The sequence below is a fragment of the Babylonia areolata genome, chromosome 28 (genome assembly GCF_041734735.1).
Source record: "Babylonia areolata isolate BAREFJ2019XMU chromosome 28, ASM4173473v1, whole genome shotgun sequence".
NCBI lineage: Eukaryota > Metazoa > Mollusca > Gastropoda > Neogastropoda > Buccinidae > Babylonia > Babylonia areolata.
The window spans coordinates 22,597,779-22,617,229 of record NC_134903.1 but is presented as its reverse complement, the minus strand read 5'-3'; the positions used below and the strand labels follow the sequence as shown (position 1 = coordinate 22,617,229).

At 45.3% G+C, this 19,451-nt stretch overlaps 1 protein-coding gene across 1 annotated transcript in view; it reads right to left on the bottom strand.

Annotated features, from left to right (window-relative positions):
• LOC143301829 (ephrin type-A receptor 4-like) overlaps positions 1-19,451 on the bottom strand; it is a 200,636-nt gene that overhangs the window by 8,863 nt on the left and 172,322 nt on the right. The window contains exons 14-20 of the mRNA XM_076616237.1: positions 17,139-17,294; positions 15,258-15,443; positions 10,081-10,142; positions 8,219-8,317; positions 7,007-7,120; positions 4,616-4,810; positions 257-399 (exon numbers count right to left, since the gene is read on the bottom strand). Coding sequence (XP_076472352.1) covers positions 257-399; positions 4,616-4,810; positions 7,007-7,120; positions 8,219-8,317; positions 10,081-10,142; positions 15,258-15,443; positions 17,139-17,294 — 955 coding nt within the window. The remainder of the gene's footprint in view (positions 1-256; positions 400-4,615; positions 4,811-7,006; positions 7,121-8,218; positions 8,318-10,080; positions 10,143-15,257; positions 15,444-17,138; positions 17,295-19,451) is intronic.

Below are 19,451 nucleotides of genomic sequence, written 5' to 3'. Positions count from 1 at the left end.
CCACTTGTATCGTCTGCTGTCCCCTGAGGGCTGAATAAGACTGATCTACTCAACCATGTTTGGAAACTTGGAACATTCCCCCTGTTTACAGGACATCCAACTTTTATATTAAAACACAGAAGTTAAACATCAATGGTCTGATCTCACATGCCGATCAATAGTTATCTGAATGTGTGATGATATGGGGATTCACTCATCTGCAAAAGGTAAATATGACATCCATGTGAAACAAGGTGGGCACATGGTCAGATCTCACCTGGGCTTGGCCAGTTTTCTCAAAAGCTCAGGAGCACGGATAAGTTTGTCAAGCGTCTTGATGACCTGAGACATCTTGGGTCGGTGAGAGCGCTCCTTTTGCCAGGCATCCAGCATCAACTGGTGCAGGGCCTCTGGGCAGTCCTGGTGACAGCAGTGACATGGCATGGGTCAGTGACATCAGGCATACAGTAAAACAACATAACTCTATGAACATCTGAACAATCACAACATAACTCTATGAACATCTGAACAATCACAACATAACTCTATGAACATCTGAACAATCACAACATAACTCTATGAACATCTGAACAATCACAACATAACTCTATGAACATCTGAACAATCACAACAGAGTCTGTTTGATATCAGTCAATATCATAGCATCATGACACAAATCTGTCAATATCATAACATCCCAACACAACTGAGACAATATCAGAACATCCCAACAAAATTCAGTCAATATCAGAACATCCCAACACAGTTCAATTTCAGAACATGTCAACAGTATTTATTCAATATCAAAATATCCCAGTTAAAGTCAGAACATGATAACACAAGCTTATACACTGTTCCCCAGTTTGGGGTTGCTGCTTTTTCTGCAGCTTGACGGGTCCACAAAGGGCCCATGCCACTACTTGTTTTTCACCAACTTCTGAATGTGAAAGAAATGCTCTCTCTCTCTCTCACACACATACACGCATAGACATTTCCAGCTGCATTATCCTTTCACTCCTATTGCAGTATGAAGTACTATAAAATTATGCATTCAAATACACAACAATGGCACATAAAATTTGAGAAACACAAATGTTTATTTTTAACCCCAAAGAGTATCCAAACAACACTTTCAGATTCAATTAACTTACTTATAGCTAAAATGACTTTTTGGCCTCCTTTCTGCATATCACAACAATTTAAAACTGATTTCTGAGATAAATATTTTTTGGGCACGTATCTTTTTCACAACTGATCATACTTCGGGCATTCCATTATAAAATGGAAATCATCCCCAATCACAGACATTTTACAAACCTTACATAACTGTAACTGAAGTGGTATGCCTTTGGGTCTCCCTGTCTCTATTTCCAATTTATGATTACTACTTTGAAATATGAAGAAGCTAAAAAAACGTAATTATCAGGCATTTGACACATATTTGTCTTTACAAAATTAATTTTTCAAATTTTGATAGAACAAACATTTATACTTGCCTCTCAAGCACGTCTCCATAGATTTTGAAAAAATTCTCCAAGAGCAATGTTGACATTCATGCAGAGATATTCTGTCTCTGAGAAGGACTGAGCATCACGAACACCGTTATATCCTGTTTCTATTAAAATGTGTCTGATATTACCCATCCATTCTGAGGAATAAATACCATTTGTATATAAATCAAATAATCCACTCTTCCTCTGACTGTTACCTTCTGAAACTTCCTCATGTGAAGACAAGAACCTATATGCTGCTCCTCAAATCTGTAACAACCTTCCTCATCATATCCGTGTATCTGATTCTATACCTGCCTTTCACGTTTCAATAAAAACTCATCTTTTTAAAACCTATCTTTACACACTCTCAGCTTCCTTTTTCTCCAACAATATCCTTGTCAGCTCTCTTTGGATGAATAAAAAATGAAAGAGGGATAGTAGGGGGAGGGAGGGGTTTTGAGAAAGAGTGGTTATGAATGTATTCATGTAATTTGTAACTTTTTCTTTCATGTTAAGTGCCCTGAACTCTTTGAGAGAAATTAACAAACAATGAGGCCAGGATTAACAAATAGTAAAGAGTGGTAACTCTCCATTCACAAGGTACAAAACTTCAGGTCAGTGTTGCTTACGCTACCACTACAGCTAGCACACAGGTAAATAAAAGGCACATTGAAACAAACCCAGACACTTCCTCAAAAAAGGAAGGTCTGCCTGTCCTTATACCGATCATGTCAAGTGCCCGATATCCGTTTTTCTGGTATGACACCTTCATCCAGTAACATGAAGGGGCAGGGACTATATGTATCACTGAATGGGACAGACACTATATGTATCACTGAATGGGACAGACACTATATGTATCACTGAAGGGACAGGCACTATATGTATCACTGAATGGGACAGACACTATATGTATCACTGAATGGGACAGGCACTATATGTATCACTGAATGGGACAGACACTATATGTATCACTGAATGGGACAGGCACTACATGTATCACTTAATGGAACAGGCACTATATGTATCACTGAAGGGACAGGCACTATATGTATCACTGAATGGGACAGGCACTATATGTATCACTGAATGGGACAGACACTATATGTATCACTGAATGGGACAGGCACTATATGTATCACTGAAGGGGGCAGGCACTACATGTATCACTGAATGGGACAGGCACTATATGTATCACTGAAGGGGGCAGGCACTACATGTATCACTGAAGGGACAGACATTATATGTATCACTGAAGGGGACAGGCACTATATGTATCACTGAAGGGACAGGCACTATATGTATCACTGAAGGGACAGGCACTATATGTATCATTGAAGGGGACAGGCACTATATGTATCATTGAAGGGACAGGCACTATATGTATCACTGAAGGGGACAGGCACTATATGTATCACTGAAGGGGACAGGCACTATATGTATCACTGAAGGGACAGGCACTATATGTATCACTGAAGGGACAGGCACTACATGTATCACTGAAGGGGGCAGGCACTATATGTATCACTGAAGGGGGCAGGCACTATATGTATCACTGAAGGGGGCAGGCACTATATGTATCACTGAAGGGGACAGGCAGTATATGTATCACTGAAGGAGACAGGCAGTATATGTATCACTGAAGGGGGCAGACACTATATGTATCACTGAAGGGGGCAGGCACTATATGTATCACTGAAGGGGACAGGCACTATATGTATCACTGAAGGGGGCAGGCACTATATGTATGACTGAATGGGGCAGGCACTATATGTATCACTGAAGGGGACAGGCACTATATGTATCACTGAAGAACAGGCACTATATGTATGACTGAATGGGACAGGCACTATATGTATCATTGAAGGGGCAGGCACTATATGTATCACTGAAGAACAGGCACTATATGTATCACTGAAGGGACAGGCACTATATGTATCATTGAAGGGGCAGGCACTATATGTATGACTGAAGGGGACAGGCACTATATGTATCACTGAAGGGGACAGGCACTATATGTATCACTGAAGGGGGCAGGCACTATATGTATCACTGAAGGGACAGGCACTATATGTATCACTGAAGGGGGCAGGCACTATATGTATCACTGAAGGGACTGGCACTATATGTATCACTGAAGGGGGCAGGCACTATATGTATCACTGAAGGGACAGGCACTATATGTATCACTGAAGAACAGGCACTACATGTATCACTGAAGGGGACAGGCACTACATGTATCACTGAAGGGGACAGGCACTATATGTATCACTGAAGGGGACAGGCACTATATGTATCACTGAAGAACAGGCACTATATGTATCACTGAAGGGACAGGCACTATATGTATCACTGAAGGGGACAGGCACTACATGTATCACTGAAGGGACAGGCACTATATGTATCACTGAAGGGACAGGCACTATATGTATCATTGAAGGGGCAGGCACTATATGTATCACTGAAGGGACAGGCACTACATGTATCACTGAAGGGACAGGCACTATATGTATCACTGAAGGGACAGGCACTACATGTATCACTGAAGGGACAGGCACTATATGTATCACTGAAGGGGGTAGACATTATATGTATCACTCAAGGGGGCAGGCACTATATGTATCACTGAAGGGGCAGGCAGTATATGTATCACTGAATGGGACAGGCACTATATGTATCACTGAAGGGGACAGGCACTATATGTATCACTGAATGGGGCAGGCACTATATGTATCACTGAAGAACAGGCACTACATGTATCACTGAAGGGACAGGCACTATATGTATCACTGAAGGGACAGGCAGTATATGTATCACTGAATGGGGCAGGCACTATATGTATCACTGAAGGGACAGGCACTATATGTATCACTGAAGGGACAGGCACTATATGTACTATATGTATCACTGAAGGGACAGGCACTATATGTATCACTGAAGGGGGCAGGCACTATATGTATCACTGAAGGGGACAGGCACTATATGTATCACTGGAGGGACAGGCGCACTGAAGGGACAGGCACTATATGTATCATTGAAAGGGACAGGCACTATATGTATCACTGAAGGGACAGGCACTACATGTATCACTGAAGGGGGCAGGCACTATATGTATCACTGAAGGGGACAGGCACTATACGTACCATTGGAGGGGGCAGACGGTAGCCTTTCTCCACTGCCTTCATGACATCCTGGTTGGACCAGTTCCAGTAAGGTCGCTCCCCATACGACATGATCTCCCACATCACCACCCCGAAGCTCCACACGTCGGACGCCGACGTGAATTTGCGGTAAGCAATGGCTTCTGGGGACGTCCATCGCACTGGGATCTTCCCGCCCTGCACACACACACACACACACACACACTATTACACTGATGTGTTCTGTACTGAGAACACAGCCATTCTAATGCAGGAAACTGACCACACTATTTCTCCATAATGTCACACTCAGTTCCACTGTACTTTTCTGTTTTCTGAGCAAATGGCTGCATGAATTTTACATGTCATCATACTTTGTCTTGCCCTCATATCAATTTGTGTATCACTGGCAAAATTAGATTGGTATTAAATCAATAAATAACCTATCAAAATCTTGGTTGTATTTTCCTGCATTCTATTATAAATTTCTCATCTTTCAACAGCAAAGATCTGCAGATTCACAATAAAACAAATGTATAAAACTAATAATAATAATAATAATAATAGTATTTATATAGCACTGAATCTTGTGCAGAGACGAATCTAAGCGTTTTCATACCAGTTATTCACACGCATGCATAACTCTAAAACTGAAGAAACTGAAGACAAGGAAGAGGCAGGGGAGGGAGGCTATCTTGTGAAGAGGTGGGTTTTAAGGCCAGACTTGAAAGAGCTGAGTGTGGAGACCTGACGAAGTGAAAGAGGAAGTTCATTTCAAATGCAAGGTCCAGAGACAGAGAAAGAACGGCGTCCAACAGTGGAGTGTGTGAATCTGGGTATGCGTAAACAGAGTGGATCTAAAGCTGATCATAGAGAGTGAGATGGAGTGTAGAGGTGAAAGCAGCCACAAAGATAGGAAGGGGCAGATTTGTGAATACATTTATAACACAGAGTGCTGATCTTATACTTTATTCTGTGAGACAGGGAGCCAAAAGAGATGTTGCAAAAGAGGAGTGATGTGCTCAGATCTTTTCTTTCTGAGGACGAGTCGGGCAGCAGAATTTTGTATGCGCTGAAGGGACTGAATGGATGAAGCAGGCAAATCAGACAATAGGGAGTTACAGTAGTCAAGGCGAGAGAGAATGAGAGAAACGGCAAGTCTAGATGTTGCATTGGTGGACAGATATTTGCAAATGGAACTGATGTGTCGCAACTGACAGTAGCAGGATTGACATGTCTGATTGATAAATTTTTGCATGGACAGTGTGTTGTCAAGGACAATGCCGAGGTTCCTGACTGAGCTGGAAAGAGGGATGGATGTACTGCCAAGTTTGATTTTGTCAGCTGTGATGGAAGAGAGTTTTTGTTTAGTTCCTATGATCATTGCTTCGGTTTTGTTTGCGTTCATTTGTAACTTATTTAGAGTCATCCAGTTTTAAATGTCCAGGAAGCATTCAGATGTTTCTTGGAAGAGCGAGGACAATTTTTCAGGGGTATCACTCTTCTGAAGTTGAGTGTCATCAGCACAGGAATGATGACTAACATTGTGGTGGTTGATAATTTCAGCGAGAGGAGCAGTGTAGGCTTTCTTCTACTTCTAGCTTAACTCTTTGAAGAGTTACTGGGGCAGCACACAGAATAACTTTTCACAAAGGAGGAGGGTGGTAGAATGGTTAAAACACTTATCTGCAAATACATTGTTGATGAGGGTTTGGGTTCATTTCTCACTTCAACCCTTTCTCCAAAGTCTGAACTGAGCGTCTAGTCATTTGGATGATATAATAAACCAAGGTCCCATGTGCAGCATACACTTGGTGCACTGAAAAAGAACCCATGGCAACAAAAGTGTTGTCATCTGACAAAATTCTGTAGAAGAATACTGGGACAGGTACACACATACATATGCATGCACTCAACGTCTGACTGCTGTCAGGAATCTGCATAGCAGATGTTGTTCAGCATATATGGATTTGACTGAACATAGTGACACCTCCTAAAGAAACTGAAATAGAAATTGTTCTTGAGACTCTTAAAGGTCTGTTGGCTGTGTGTCAAAGTCAGGTCCATGAAAATGGTTTTCTTGTCCACTCTGCAATGTTGCCAGTCCACTATTTTTTGTTCTTCTTCTCCGCCTCCCTCCCTCAACAGTTCCTTGGAGGACTATTCTGAAAAGGCCCTTGGAATCATTACATGGCTATACCAACATAGTTTTCTTTCCTTAACTGATGTCAACAGATCTTCATATGGTCCAACGTGCTGCTTGATGGTGCGTGTGCACTTGTTCACTGTGGTGTGATCAGTGTGTCTGAAACAAGAGACTGACTGCTTGAGGGTGCGTGTGCACTTGTTCACTGTGGTGTGATCAGTGTGTCTGAAACAACAGACTGACTTTACCTTGGTGGTGTAAGCGCCCTCTGTGGTGTCAGACTCTATCTCTCGGGACAGGCCGAAGTCAGCAACCTTACATACCAGGTTCTCATTCACCAAGATGTTCCGTGCTGCCAGATCCTGTAACACACACACACACACACACACACACACACACACACACACACACACACTGGATATGGTTGCCTGTGTGCATTTGTGTGTTTGTGTATACAGATAAATGTATGTGTATGTGTGCATGCATGCGTGTGTGTGTGTGAGAGACAAAGAGAAAAAGAGAGAGAGAGAGGGAGAGACAGAGAGAGACAGAGACTGGGAGAAAGAGAGAACACCCAACACTTAATGATTTTTATGACAGGCAAACAGCCCCTATCATGACAAATGGCAAACAGTACCTTTCTGATGAAACTCGACTCAAAATAAAATCATCAGATACGGATGGTGAAGACCAACACTAACTCTTCACTCAACTTGTACCCAACCATCATCTCAAAGAATCCAACCCCATACTCTCAAATTATATAACTTACAACCATCGCCCTTTTCACATAATTTTGAAATACACATACAGATTTACCATACCTGTACAAGGATTTTGTCAAACTGGATGCCAGGCACACCAGCAACTTGCAAAACAATAACTGTTTCTTCTTCTTCTTCTTTTTCGTTCCTGGGCTGCAACTCTGATATTCACTCGTAAGTACACGAGTGGGCTTTTACATGTATGATCACTTTTACCCCGCCATGTAGGCAGCCATACTCCATTTTCAGGGGGGACGAGGGGGGTGGTGCATGCTGGGTGTGTTCTTGTTTCCATAACCCACCGAACACTGTCATGGATTACAGGATTTTTAACGTGCGAATTTAATCTTGTGTTTGCATATACACACGAAGGGGGATCAGGCACTAGCAGGTCTGCACATGTGTTGATCTGGGAGACTGGAAAAATCTCCACCCTTTAACCACCAGGCGCTGTTACCAAGATCGAACCCAAGACCCTCAAATTGAAAGTCCAACGCTTTAACCACTCGGCTATTGCACCCATCTCAATAACAGTTTGAAATGAATAAAAATCATTGACATTTGTTATTGATAGTCAAGGCTGAGAGAGAAAGAGAGAGAGAGAGACAGAGAGAGAGAACAGAGACAGAGACAGAGAGATAGAGAGAGAGAGAGAGAAAGAGAGACTGTCAGACAGGTAGGGAGGTAGAAGCTCACTCTGTGGACGTAGCCCATGTCAGACAGGTAGCCCATGCCTGAGGAAATGCCTCTCATCATGCCCACCAGCTGTATCACTGTGAACTTTCCGTCATTGGCCTGCACACACACACACACACCAAATCTTGTCACCAGTCTGGAAAGGGGACATCTTTTAAATATTGCAAAAACTGTAAGCCACTTAGTGTCATTTGTTTTCCTGGACTGAAATGAGAAAGTGATGTTGAAGATATGACTGTGTCTGAGAGAAGTGGTGTCTGAGAGAAGTGGTGTCTGAGAGAAGTGGTGTCTGAGAGAAGTGGTGTCTGAGAGAAGTGGTGTCTGAGAGAAGAGAGAAGTGGTGTCTGAGAGAAGTGGTGTCTGAGAGAAGAGAAGTGGTGTCTGAGAGAAGAGAGAAGTGGTGTCTGAGAGAAGTGGTGTCTGAGAGAAGAGAAGTGGTGTCTGAGAGAAGAGAGAAGTGGTGTCTGAGAGAAGAGAGAAGTGGTGTCTGAGAGAAGAGAGAAGTGGTGTCTGAGAGAAGAGAGAAGTGGTGTCTGAGAGAAGAGAAGTGGTGTCTGAGAGAAGAGAGAAGTGGTGTCTGAGAGAAGAGAAGTGGTGTCTGAGAGAAGAGAGAAGTGGTGTCTGAGAGAAGAGAAGTGGTGTCTGAGAGAAGAGAGAAGTGGTGTCTGAGAGAAGAGAGAAGTGGTGTCTGAGAGAAGAGAGAAGTGGTGTCTGAGAGAAGAGAAGTGGTGTCTGAGAGAAGAGAGAATTGGTGTCTGAGAGAAGAGAGAAGTGGTGTCTGAGAGAAGTGGTGTCTGAGAGAAGAGAAGTGGTGTCTGAGAGAAGAGAAGTGGTGTCTGAGAGAAGAGAAGTGGTGTCTGAGAGAAGAGAGAAGTGGTGTCTGAGAGAAGAGAAGTGGTGTCTGAGAGAAGAGAAGTGGTGTCTGAGAGAAGTGGTGTCTGAGAGAAGTGGTGTCTGAGAGAAGAGAAGTGGTGTCTGAGAGAAGAGAAGTGGTGTCTGAGAGAAGTGGTGTCTGAGAGAAGTGGTGTCTGAGAGAAGAGAAGTGGTGTCTGAGAGAAGTGGTGTCTGAGAGAAGTGGTGTCTGAGAGAAGAGAAGTGGTGTCTGAGAGAAGTGGTGTCTGAGAGAAGTGGTGTCTGAGAGAAGAGAAGTGGTGTCTGAGAGAATTGGTGTCTGAGAGAAGAGAAGTGGTGTCTGAGAGAAGAGAAGTGGTGTCTGAGAGAACAGAAGTGGTGTCTGAGAGAAGAGAAGTGGTGTCTGAGAGAAGTGGTGTCTGAGAGAAGAGAAGTGGTGTCTGAGAGAAGAGAAGTGGTGTCTGAGAGAAGAGAGAAGTGGTGTCTGAGAGAAGTGGTGTCTGAGAGAAGTGGTGTCTGAGAGAAGTGGTGTCTGGGAGAAGTGGTGTCTGAGAGAAGAGAAGTGGTGTCTGAGAGAACAGAAGTGGTGTCTGAGAGAAGAGAAGTGGTGTCTGAGAGAAGTGGTGTCTGGGAGAAGTGGTGTCTGAGAGAAGAGAAGTGGTGTCTGAGAGAAGAGAAGTGGTGTCTGAGAGAAGAGAAGTGGTGTCTGGGAGAAGTGGTGTCTGAGAGAAGAGAGAAGTGGTGTCTGAGAGAAGTGGTGTCTGAGAGAAGAGAGAAGTGGTGTCTGAGAGAAGTGGTGTCTGGGAGAAGTGGTGTCTGAGAGAAGTGGTGTCTGGGAGAAAGGGGGAGCAACTGCTGGTCTCTGTGACTTGAAGGTATTTAACAAGCAGTTAGTGCTGAATAGGCTGCTTTCTCTGATATAATATCCTGAGAGAGAGAGAGAGGGAGAGGGAGAGGGAGAGAGGGAGACTGGAAGAGAGAGAGGGTGGTGATGTACATGAAGCACTGACCCTAAGGAAAGTATCCAGTGAACCGTTAGCCATGTATTCCGTGACGATCATGATGGGGTTACCTGCACACAAAACAACACACAATCATCATTATCCTGGTAGGTTACCTACATACAACACAATCATCATTATCCTGGTAGGTTACCTACATACAACACAATCATCATTATCCTGGTAGGTTACCTACATACAACATAATCCCCATAATCATGCTGGGGGTACCTGCACACAATCACACACAATACAAACACCATTACTATGATGGGATTACCTTCACACAATAACACACAATACAAACACCATTACTATGATGGGATTACCTTCACACAACACACAACCCAATGTCATTATTATGATGGGGCTACCTTTACACAACACAACATAATCATCATTATCATGGTGGGGTTACCTGCACACAACACGAAACACAGTCATCAATTTCAACACATTGCACGGACATTGTGGGATGCTGGCTTTCTCTCTCTCTCTCTTGGCCAGTGAATGCTGAGCTGGCAAGACGTGTCTTCTCAGCACTCTAGTGACAGTGGAAACAAAGCTGAACTGTTTACAACTGCTGAATCACTGCAGTGTTGAAACATAACTTGTACACTGGAAGTACACTGACAGTCAGTTGGCTAGTTTGTCAGCATTCTGCAGGACCTTATAAAGGTAAAAATTGCAGCAGGAAGGATCAGAGGATTGAAAATAAAAAGCTACACTACAAATGTTGCGATATTGACTCGACTTGTGCTCTTAATGAATGGTGGCATTGAACCCAACTGTGGCCCCACAGACAATCAATCAGAGGACAGTCCTGAACCTTGTGACCAAGATAAAGCTTCATGACCAAAGTCCTCAGTGCCAAACCAGGCCAAGTTAAACTCCCATTTAGAAGAACATCTTCAACGACTTGAAGATCAGAGTGAAACAGTCATGGATAACATGGACACTCTCAATGAAAATGTAGAGTAGCTGGAAGACAAAAGTGAACAATTATACACCACAAACTGATGCAGATGGAAGATGATCTCAACAGTGATGGTAAGACTGAGAAGAAAATCCAGCACTTTTTCAATGAAGACTTCAGTATTGGGACAGGGTGGCAATCAACTACTTGGAAGACAGTCATCACCAGACTGATGACTTGAACCAAATGGTGCCAGCAGCAGCAAAAAACCATGAATGACAAGTTGGTTCATGAGGATTTCTCCAAAAGAACACTGTCAAGACATTGCAAACCTGTCCCCTGACTGAAAAGTAATGGACAGATAGCAGAAAAGAAAGGCTCTGCTCAGACAAGTTTGTAACAGACCTCCACACTTCATGTTCAATCTGAGTACGAACCAGAGTGAGACACTATGTGGGTGAACCAGGGCGAGACACTATGTGGGTGAACCAGGGCGAGACACTATGTGGGTGAACCATGAGACACTATGTAGGTGAACCAGGGCGAGACACTATGTGGGTGAACCAGGGTGAGACACTATGTGGGTGAACCACGAGACACTATGTAGGTGAACCAGGGGACACTATGTGGGTGAACCAGGGCGAGACACTATGTACGTGAACCACGGGACACTATGTAGGTGAACCAGGGTGAGACACTATGTGGGTGAACCACGAGATACTATGTAGGTGAACCAGGGCAAGACACTATGTTGGTGAACCAGGGTGAGACACTATGTGGATGAACCACGAGACACTATGTAGGTGAACCAGGGTGAGACACTAAGTGGGTGAATCAGGGCGAGACACTACGTGGGTGAACCAGTGCGAGACACTATGTGGGTGAACCAGGGTGAGATACTATGTGGGTGAACCATGAGACACTATGTGGGTGAACCAGGGTGAGACACTAAGTGGGTGAACCAAGGCGAGACACTACGTGGGTGAACCAGAGCCAGACACTATGTGGGTGAACCAGAGCCAGACACTATGTGGGTGAACCAGAGCCAGACACTATGTGGGTGAACCAGAGACACTATGTGGGTGAACCACGAGACACTATGTGGGTGAACCAGAGCCAGACACTATGTGGGTGAACCAGAGCCAGACACTATGTGGGTGAACCAGAGACACTATGTGGGTGAACCAGAGCCAGACACTATGTGGGTGAACCAGAGCCAGACACTATGTGGGTGAACCAGAGCCAGACACTATGTGGGTGAACCAGAGCCAGACACTGTGTTGGTGAACCAGAGCCAGACACTATGTGGGTGAACCAGAGCCAGACACTGTGTGGGTGAACCAGAGCCAGACACTATGTGGGTGAACCAGAGCCAGACACTGTGTTGGTGAACCAGAGCCAGACACTGTGTGGGTGAACCAGAGCCAGACACTGTGTGGGTGAACCAGGGCGAGACACTATGTGGGTGAACAAGGAGCCAGACACTATGTGGGCGAACAAGGAGCCAGACACTATGTGGGTGAACCAGAGACACTATGTGGGTGAACCAGAGCCAGACACTATGTGGGTGAACCAGAGCCAGACACTATGTGGGTGAACCAGAGCCAGACACTGTGTGGGTGAACCACAAGACACTATGTGGGTGAACCAGAGCCAGACACTATGTGGGTGAACCAGAGCCAGACACTATGTGGGTGAACAAGGAGCCAGACACTGTGTGGGTGAACCAGAGCCAGACACTATGTGGGTGAACCAGAGCCAGACACTGTGTGGGTGAACCACAAGACACTATGTGGGTGAACCAGAGCCAGACACTATGTGGGTGAACCAGAGCCAGACACTATGTGGGTGAACCAGAGCCAGACACTATGTGGGTGAACCAGAGCCAGACACTATGTGGGTGAACCAGAGACACTATGTGGGTGAACCAGAGCCAGACACTATGTGGGTGAACCAGAGCCAGACACTGTGTGGGTGAACCAGAGACACTATGTGGGTGAACCAGAGACACTATGTGGGTGAACCAGAGCCAGACACTATGTGGGTGAACCAGAGCCAGACACTATGTGGGTGAACCAGAGCCAGACACTGTGTGGGTGAACCAGAGACACTATGTGGGTGAACCAGAGCCAGACACTATGTGGGTGAACAAGGAGCCAGACACTGTGTGGGTGAACCAGAGCCAGACACTATGTGGGTGAACCAGAGCCAGACACTATGTGGGTGAACAAGGAGCCAGACACTGTGTGGGTGAACCAGAGCCAGACACTATGTGGGTGAACCAGAGCCAGACACTATGTGGGTGAACCAGAGCCAGACACTATGTGGGTGAACCAGAGACACTATGTGGGTGAACCAGAGCCAGACACTGTGTGGGTGAACCAGAGCCAGACACTGTGTGGGTGAACCAGAGCCAGACACTGTGTGGGTGAACCAGAGCCAGACACTATGTGGGTGAACCACGAGACACTATGTGGGTGAACCAGAGCCAGACACTATGTGGGTGAACCAGAGCCAGACACTATGTGGGTGAACCAGAGACACTATGTGGGTGAACCAGAGCCAGACACTGTGTGGGTGAACCAGAGACACTATGTGGGTGAACCAGAGCCAGACACTGTGTGGGTGAACCATGAGACACTATGTGGGTGAACCAGAGCCAGACACTATGTGGGTGAACCAGAGCCAGACACTATGTGGGTGAACCAGAGCCAGACACTATGTGGGTGAACCAGAGCCAGACACTATGTGGGTGAACCAGAGCCAGACACTATGTGGGTGACATCCACGCAAGGAGGGAGGGAAAAGAAATGCAGTCTACATCCAGCATTGCAGAACAACGCCAACACCAAGAGGGGAAATAACCGCAACACTATCCTGCACTCAGCTGTGCAAAGACAATGCCAAAACCAGGAGGGGAACGAATGGAAACACTACCCCACGCTCAACTTTGTGTGATATGGACCAGCAGGAATGACAGTCAGGCCAAGACCGCTGTCGGAGTGTCTGGACCTGAAAAGAGAACAATTCACAAACACATACACAACAAACAGCACAAGCAAACCATACACCATACAGAAAAAAGCAAATTCAGAATATCTATTTACACAAATATATTTGGTAGTAAGCTGTGTCTTTCTTTTGTTTCTTGGAACACTGAAGGACTAGCAGCAAAGCTAATAGATTTGATATTCTTTATTACAAGCATAAACAGTTCTGAATTTGATTCCTCCGTTGACTTTAAAGACTTTGTTGTTATACGTTCTCCTGCTGGAAGATTAATGTACATATAGAAGTTATGACTGAAAAATACTCTCACGTGGATAAAATCTGTTGTATAAAACTGAACAAGATACTTTTTGACACAGACAAGGACATAATGTTCCTCTATCTTTTATTGACTGAAAGAATTTGGTACTCTGATCTTTTTTGCCTGTACAGTGCTTCGTTAATTTTATCCCCCATTTGATTCAACTTGTTTAATGTTCTGCCTGCTTGCATTTCTTACATCAACATTCATTGTCAAACCACCTCTTTCTGTTTTGTTTGTGTGATGCAATATGAATGATTTGTTTCAGTAACACATTAGTAAACTTTTCAACAAGATCCAAGTCCTTTGCACATTTCTTGTGACGTTGCTGATGTGTGCACATATCAAGTGACCAGTGTAAGGCCCACAACTTTGTTATTTGAGGAAGTGTCTGGGTTTGTTCGTCTGTATCTGAATTGGTAGCCGTGAGCTAGCTGAATTGGTAGCAAAAGCAGCACTGACTTTAAGCTGTGTACCTTGTAAATGGAGAGAGGTACTTCTCTGTATTGTTATTAATGAATTGCTTCTGAACTGCGTCGAAAGGAGTGAAGTTGTGGTCTATAGTTGAATAATCTTGTTTAAAATCAGCTTGGGTTTTCCCAGTAATGTTATTTTCGTCAATCTATTTTTGAAGTCAAGAATTAATAACTGAACTATATACAGCCCCAAAAACGGAGTATGGCTGCCTACTTGGCAGGGTAAAAACGGTCATACACGTAAAAGCCCACTCAATTGTGTACACATGAGTGAACATACATACAACAGTGTGAACATGGGAGTTGCAATCCATGAATGAAGAAGAAGAAGTATATATTTTGCTATACTGGATGTCAAACTGGACGCCAAAAACATCAGCAAAGGATATATAATGTACAATATAATAACTGTTTTAAATGAATAAAAATTACTGACTTTTGTGTTTGATAGCCAAGAGAGAGAGAGATCCTAGGTTGTACTGACTCTTGGTTACGACGCCTTCCAGAAAGATGACATTGGGGTCGTCAAACTGGCCCATGATGGAGGCCTCAGTCAGGAAGTCCAGGCGGTTCTTCTCCGTGGCTCCAGGCTTCAAGGTCTTGATGGCCACCATCATCTCAGGCCGCCCGGGGAGGCGCAGCTTCCCCTTGCACACGTCTCCAAACTCCCCTGACACACACACGAGCAGTCACTGATAGTAAATCATCTGACTGGTGGATTGTGACTGAGGTTTTGAGAGCAACAGTACTGATGTTATCTCTTTTTTTTCTTTGAGGGGGAGAGGGAGGGAGGAGAGGGGGGTGAGGGGGGCAGCAAGCTGCAGGGGGCTTTTTTTTTGTGTGTTTTTTGTTTTTTGATGGTAATGACAAGGGCCGGGGTTGGGAAGGGAACAGGGGTTGATAGGAGCTGACAGGAGATGGGAAGGGAGCTGACTGGAGATGGGAAGGGAGCTGACAGGAGATGGGAAGGGAGCTGACTGGAGATGGGAAGGGAGCTGACAGGAGATGGGAAGGGAGCTGACAGGAGATGGGAAGGGAGCTGACTGGAGATGGGAAGGGAGCTGACTGGAGATGGGAAGGGAGCTGACAGGAGATGGGAAGGGAGCTGACTGGAGATGGGAAGGGAGCTGACTGGAGATGGGAAGGGAGCTGACTGGAGATGGGAAGGGGGAAGGGAGCTGACAGGAGATGGGAAGGGAGCTGACTGGAGATGGGAAGGGAGCTGACAGGAGATGGGAAGGGGGAAGGGAGCTGACAGGAGATGGGAAGGGAGCTGACAGGAGATGGGAAGGGAGCTGACAGGAGATGGGAAGGGAGCTGACTGGAGAAGGGAAGGGAGCTGACAGGAGATGGGAAGGGAGCTGACTGTTTTTGATTTACCACTTCTGAACAGGCCTGATTAATAATGAGTTTGATAGCAACTTTTTCAAGGGGACAGGAAGTAGGATGAGAAAATGGGGTGAAGGAGGAGGAGGAGGAAAAGAAAAAGAATGATGTAGCTGAACCATCTTTTAATCAGTGATCAAAGGAATGTTTCTATCACCAATGTATGAACATACGCAGTGTCCAAACAACAGTTTAATCAATTTCAAAGGGGATTATCCACAAACCAGTCGACCAAAATGTCCAATAAATGTTAAAACTGAACTGCTTGAATTGAGCCTAATCTTCACTAAAATAATTTTGCAATCAGGAAAAAATCATCAAGGAGAATCAACACTGTAATACTCTCCTTTCTCCTACTGCTTATTATCATCACCTTATCTGCATCCTTTCTTCAACAGATCATCATCATTACCACATCAGCATCCTTTCTTCCACAGATCATCATTACCACATCAGCATCCTTTCTTCCACAGATCAGTATTATTACCGCATGAAAATCCTTTCTTCTACAGATCATTAACACATCAGCACAATTTCTTCCAAGGGTCATTATCACACTGATGTTCATTTCTTCCACAGGTTGATAATTACCATATGCCTTTATGGTTATCCTTTCTTCCACAGTTAATTATTATTACCATATCAGCATTTTTTCTACATGTAATTATCATCACCATATCAGCATAATTTCTTCTACAGGTCACTTTCATTACCACAGAGTTCATTTCTTCCACAGCTCATTACCACAACAGAGTTCATTTCTTCCACAGCTCATTACCACAGGGTTCATTTCTTCCACAGCTCATTACCACAACAGAGTTCATTTCTTCCACAGCTCATTACCACAGGGTTCATTTCTTCCACAGCTCATTACCACAGAGTTCATTTCTTCCACAGCTCATTACCACATCAACTGTTCCACCCATGTTCCCTTCACTTTGCTCATACCACCCCCACCCAACTCTCCTCTGCCCCTCACCTCCCCCCAGCACGGACTCAATGGTGATGTGGCAGGCGTCAATCTCTCGGGTGAACTCCCGCACGGCCTGGTTGGGGTCCTCGTAGGTGTGGGGGTCAATGTAGGTCCTCACCGAGCTGTGCACCGACCCCGGCGAGGGGAACAGGGGCATGGTCACTGCAACATGCACCATCGTTACTGTCATCATCTTCATGGTTGTCATCACATTTCTTTGTCGGATTGACCGCTAGGCTGCTGGCTGATGAGAGAACTCATCAGCGCCACTGCGTATGCTTTGCTGCCATAGCGTCAAGATCACTTGTCAGTGAAATATGACTTTTCCTTGGTTTGTATGTGTTCGTTGGCAAAAACACTGGTAAGTTTAGCTTGGGAAATCTTTCTAGATTCTACTGATAGCTAGAAACCCCATCTAAATCATGAGGTAGTCCTTTGAACGATTTGGTTGGGTTACCAGCTACGTTTTGACTCACTGATCTCGCACACTTAGCAAAGTGGCAACACCCGACTAAAGCTCTGCGATCAAGGTGCACTAAAATGACCAAAATTGCTTTCTTTAGCTGATGCTCAGAAGGAATTGAAGCATCAGCTAGAAGAAGTCACTGATGCATGTTTATCCAATGATTTGACAAAAAATAATGGAAGTGATGAAGAGACTGGCAAGACTGATGAGCATTGAGTGACGCTGTGCAGAGCAGACTGACCATGACTGACTGTCACTGACCAAACTGGCAGCAGTAGGAGTGACATTCTTGACACAGCCAACGCAGGGGAGATGAAGAGGTAGAAATAGGGTGAGGGGACTGAGGGAAACTGGTCAAAGTGTAGCGGGTCAGAGATGGGGTAGAGGTGTGTGGCCTTACTGTGTTTGAGGGGACCTACAGTGGCCAAGAGGTGTGTGGCCTTACTGTGTTTGAGGGGATCTACAGTGGGCCAAGAGGTGTGTGGCCTTACTGTGTTTGAGGGGATCTACAGTGGGTCAAGAGGTGTGTGGCTTTACTGTGAGGGGATCTACAATGGGTCAAGAGGTGTGTGGCCTTACTGTGTTTGAGGGATCTACAATGGGTCAAGAGGTGTGTGGCCTTACTGTGTTTGAGGGATCTACAGTGGGCTAAGAGGTGTGTGGCCTTACTGTGTTTGAGGGATCTACAGTGGGTCAAGAGGTGTGTGGCCTTACTGTGTTTGAGGGATCTACAGTGGGCTAAGAGGTGTGTAGCCTTACTGTGTTTGAGGGGATCTACAGTGGGCTAAGAGGTGTGTAGCCTTACTGTGTTTGAGGGGATCTACAATGGGCCAAGACGTGTGTGGCCTTACTGTGTTTGAGGGGATCTACAGTGAGCCAAGAGGTGTGTGGCCTTACTGTGTTTGTGGGGATCTACAGTGGGCTAAGAGGTGTGTGGCCTTACTGTGAGGGGATCTACAGTGGGCTAAGACGTGTGTGGCCTTACTGTGTTTGAGGGGTCTACAGTGGGCTAAGAGGTGTGTGGCCTTACTGTGTTTGAGGGATCTACAATGGGTCAAGAGGTGTGTGGCCTTACTGTGTTTGAGGGGTCTACAGTGGGCTAAGAGGTGTGTGGCCTTACTGTGTTTGAGGGATCTACAGTGGGCTAAGAGGTGTGTGGCCTTACTGTGAGGGGATCTACAATGGGCCAAGAGGTGTGTGGCCTTACTGTGTTTGAGGGGATCTACAGTGAGTCAAGAGGTGTGTGGCCTTACTGTGTTTGAGGGATCTACAGTGGGCTAAGAGGTGTGTGGCCTTACTGTGAGGGGATCTACAATGGGCCAAGAGGTGTGTGGCCTTACTGTGTTTGAGGGGATCTACAGTGAGTCAAGAGGTGTGTGGCCTTACTGTGAGGGGATCTACAATGGGTCAAGAGGTGTGTGGCCTTACTGTGTTTGAGGGGATCTACAATGGGTCAAGAGGTGTGTGGCCTTACTGTGTTTGAGGGATCTACAATGGGTCAAGAGGTGTGTGGCCTTACTGTGTTTGAGGGGACCTACAGTGGGCCAAGACGTGTGTGGCCTTACTGTGTTTGAGGGGATCTACAGTGGGCCAAGACGTGTGTGGCCTTACTGTGTTTGAGGGGATCTACAGTGGGCCAAGACGTGTGTGGCCTTACTGTGTTTGAGGGATCTACAATGGGTCAAGAGGTGTGTGGCCTTACTGTGTTTGAGGGATCTACAGTGGGCCAAGACGTGTGTGGCCTTACTGTGTTTGAGGGGATCTACAGTGGGCCGAGAGGTATGTGGCCTTACTGTGTTTGAGGGATCTACAGTGAGTCAAGAGGTGTGTGGCCTTACTGTGTTTGAGGGGAT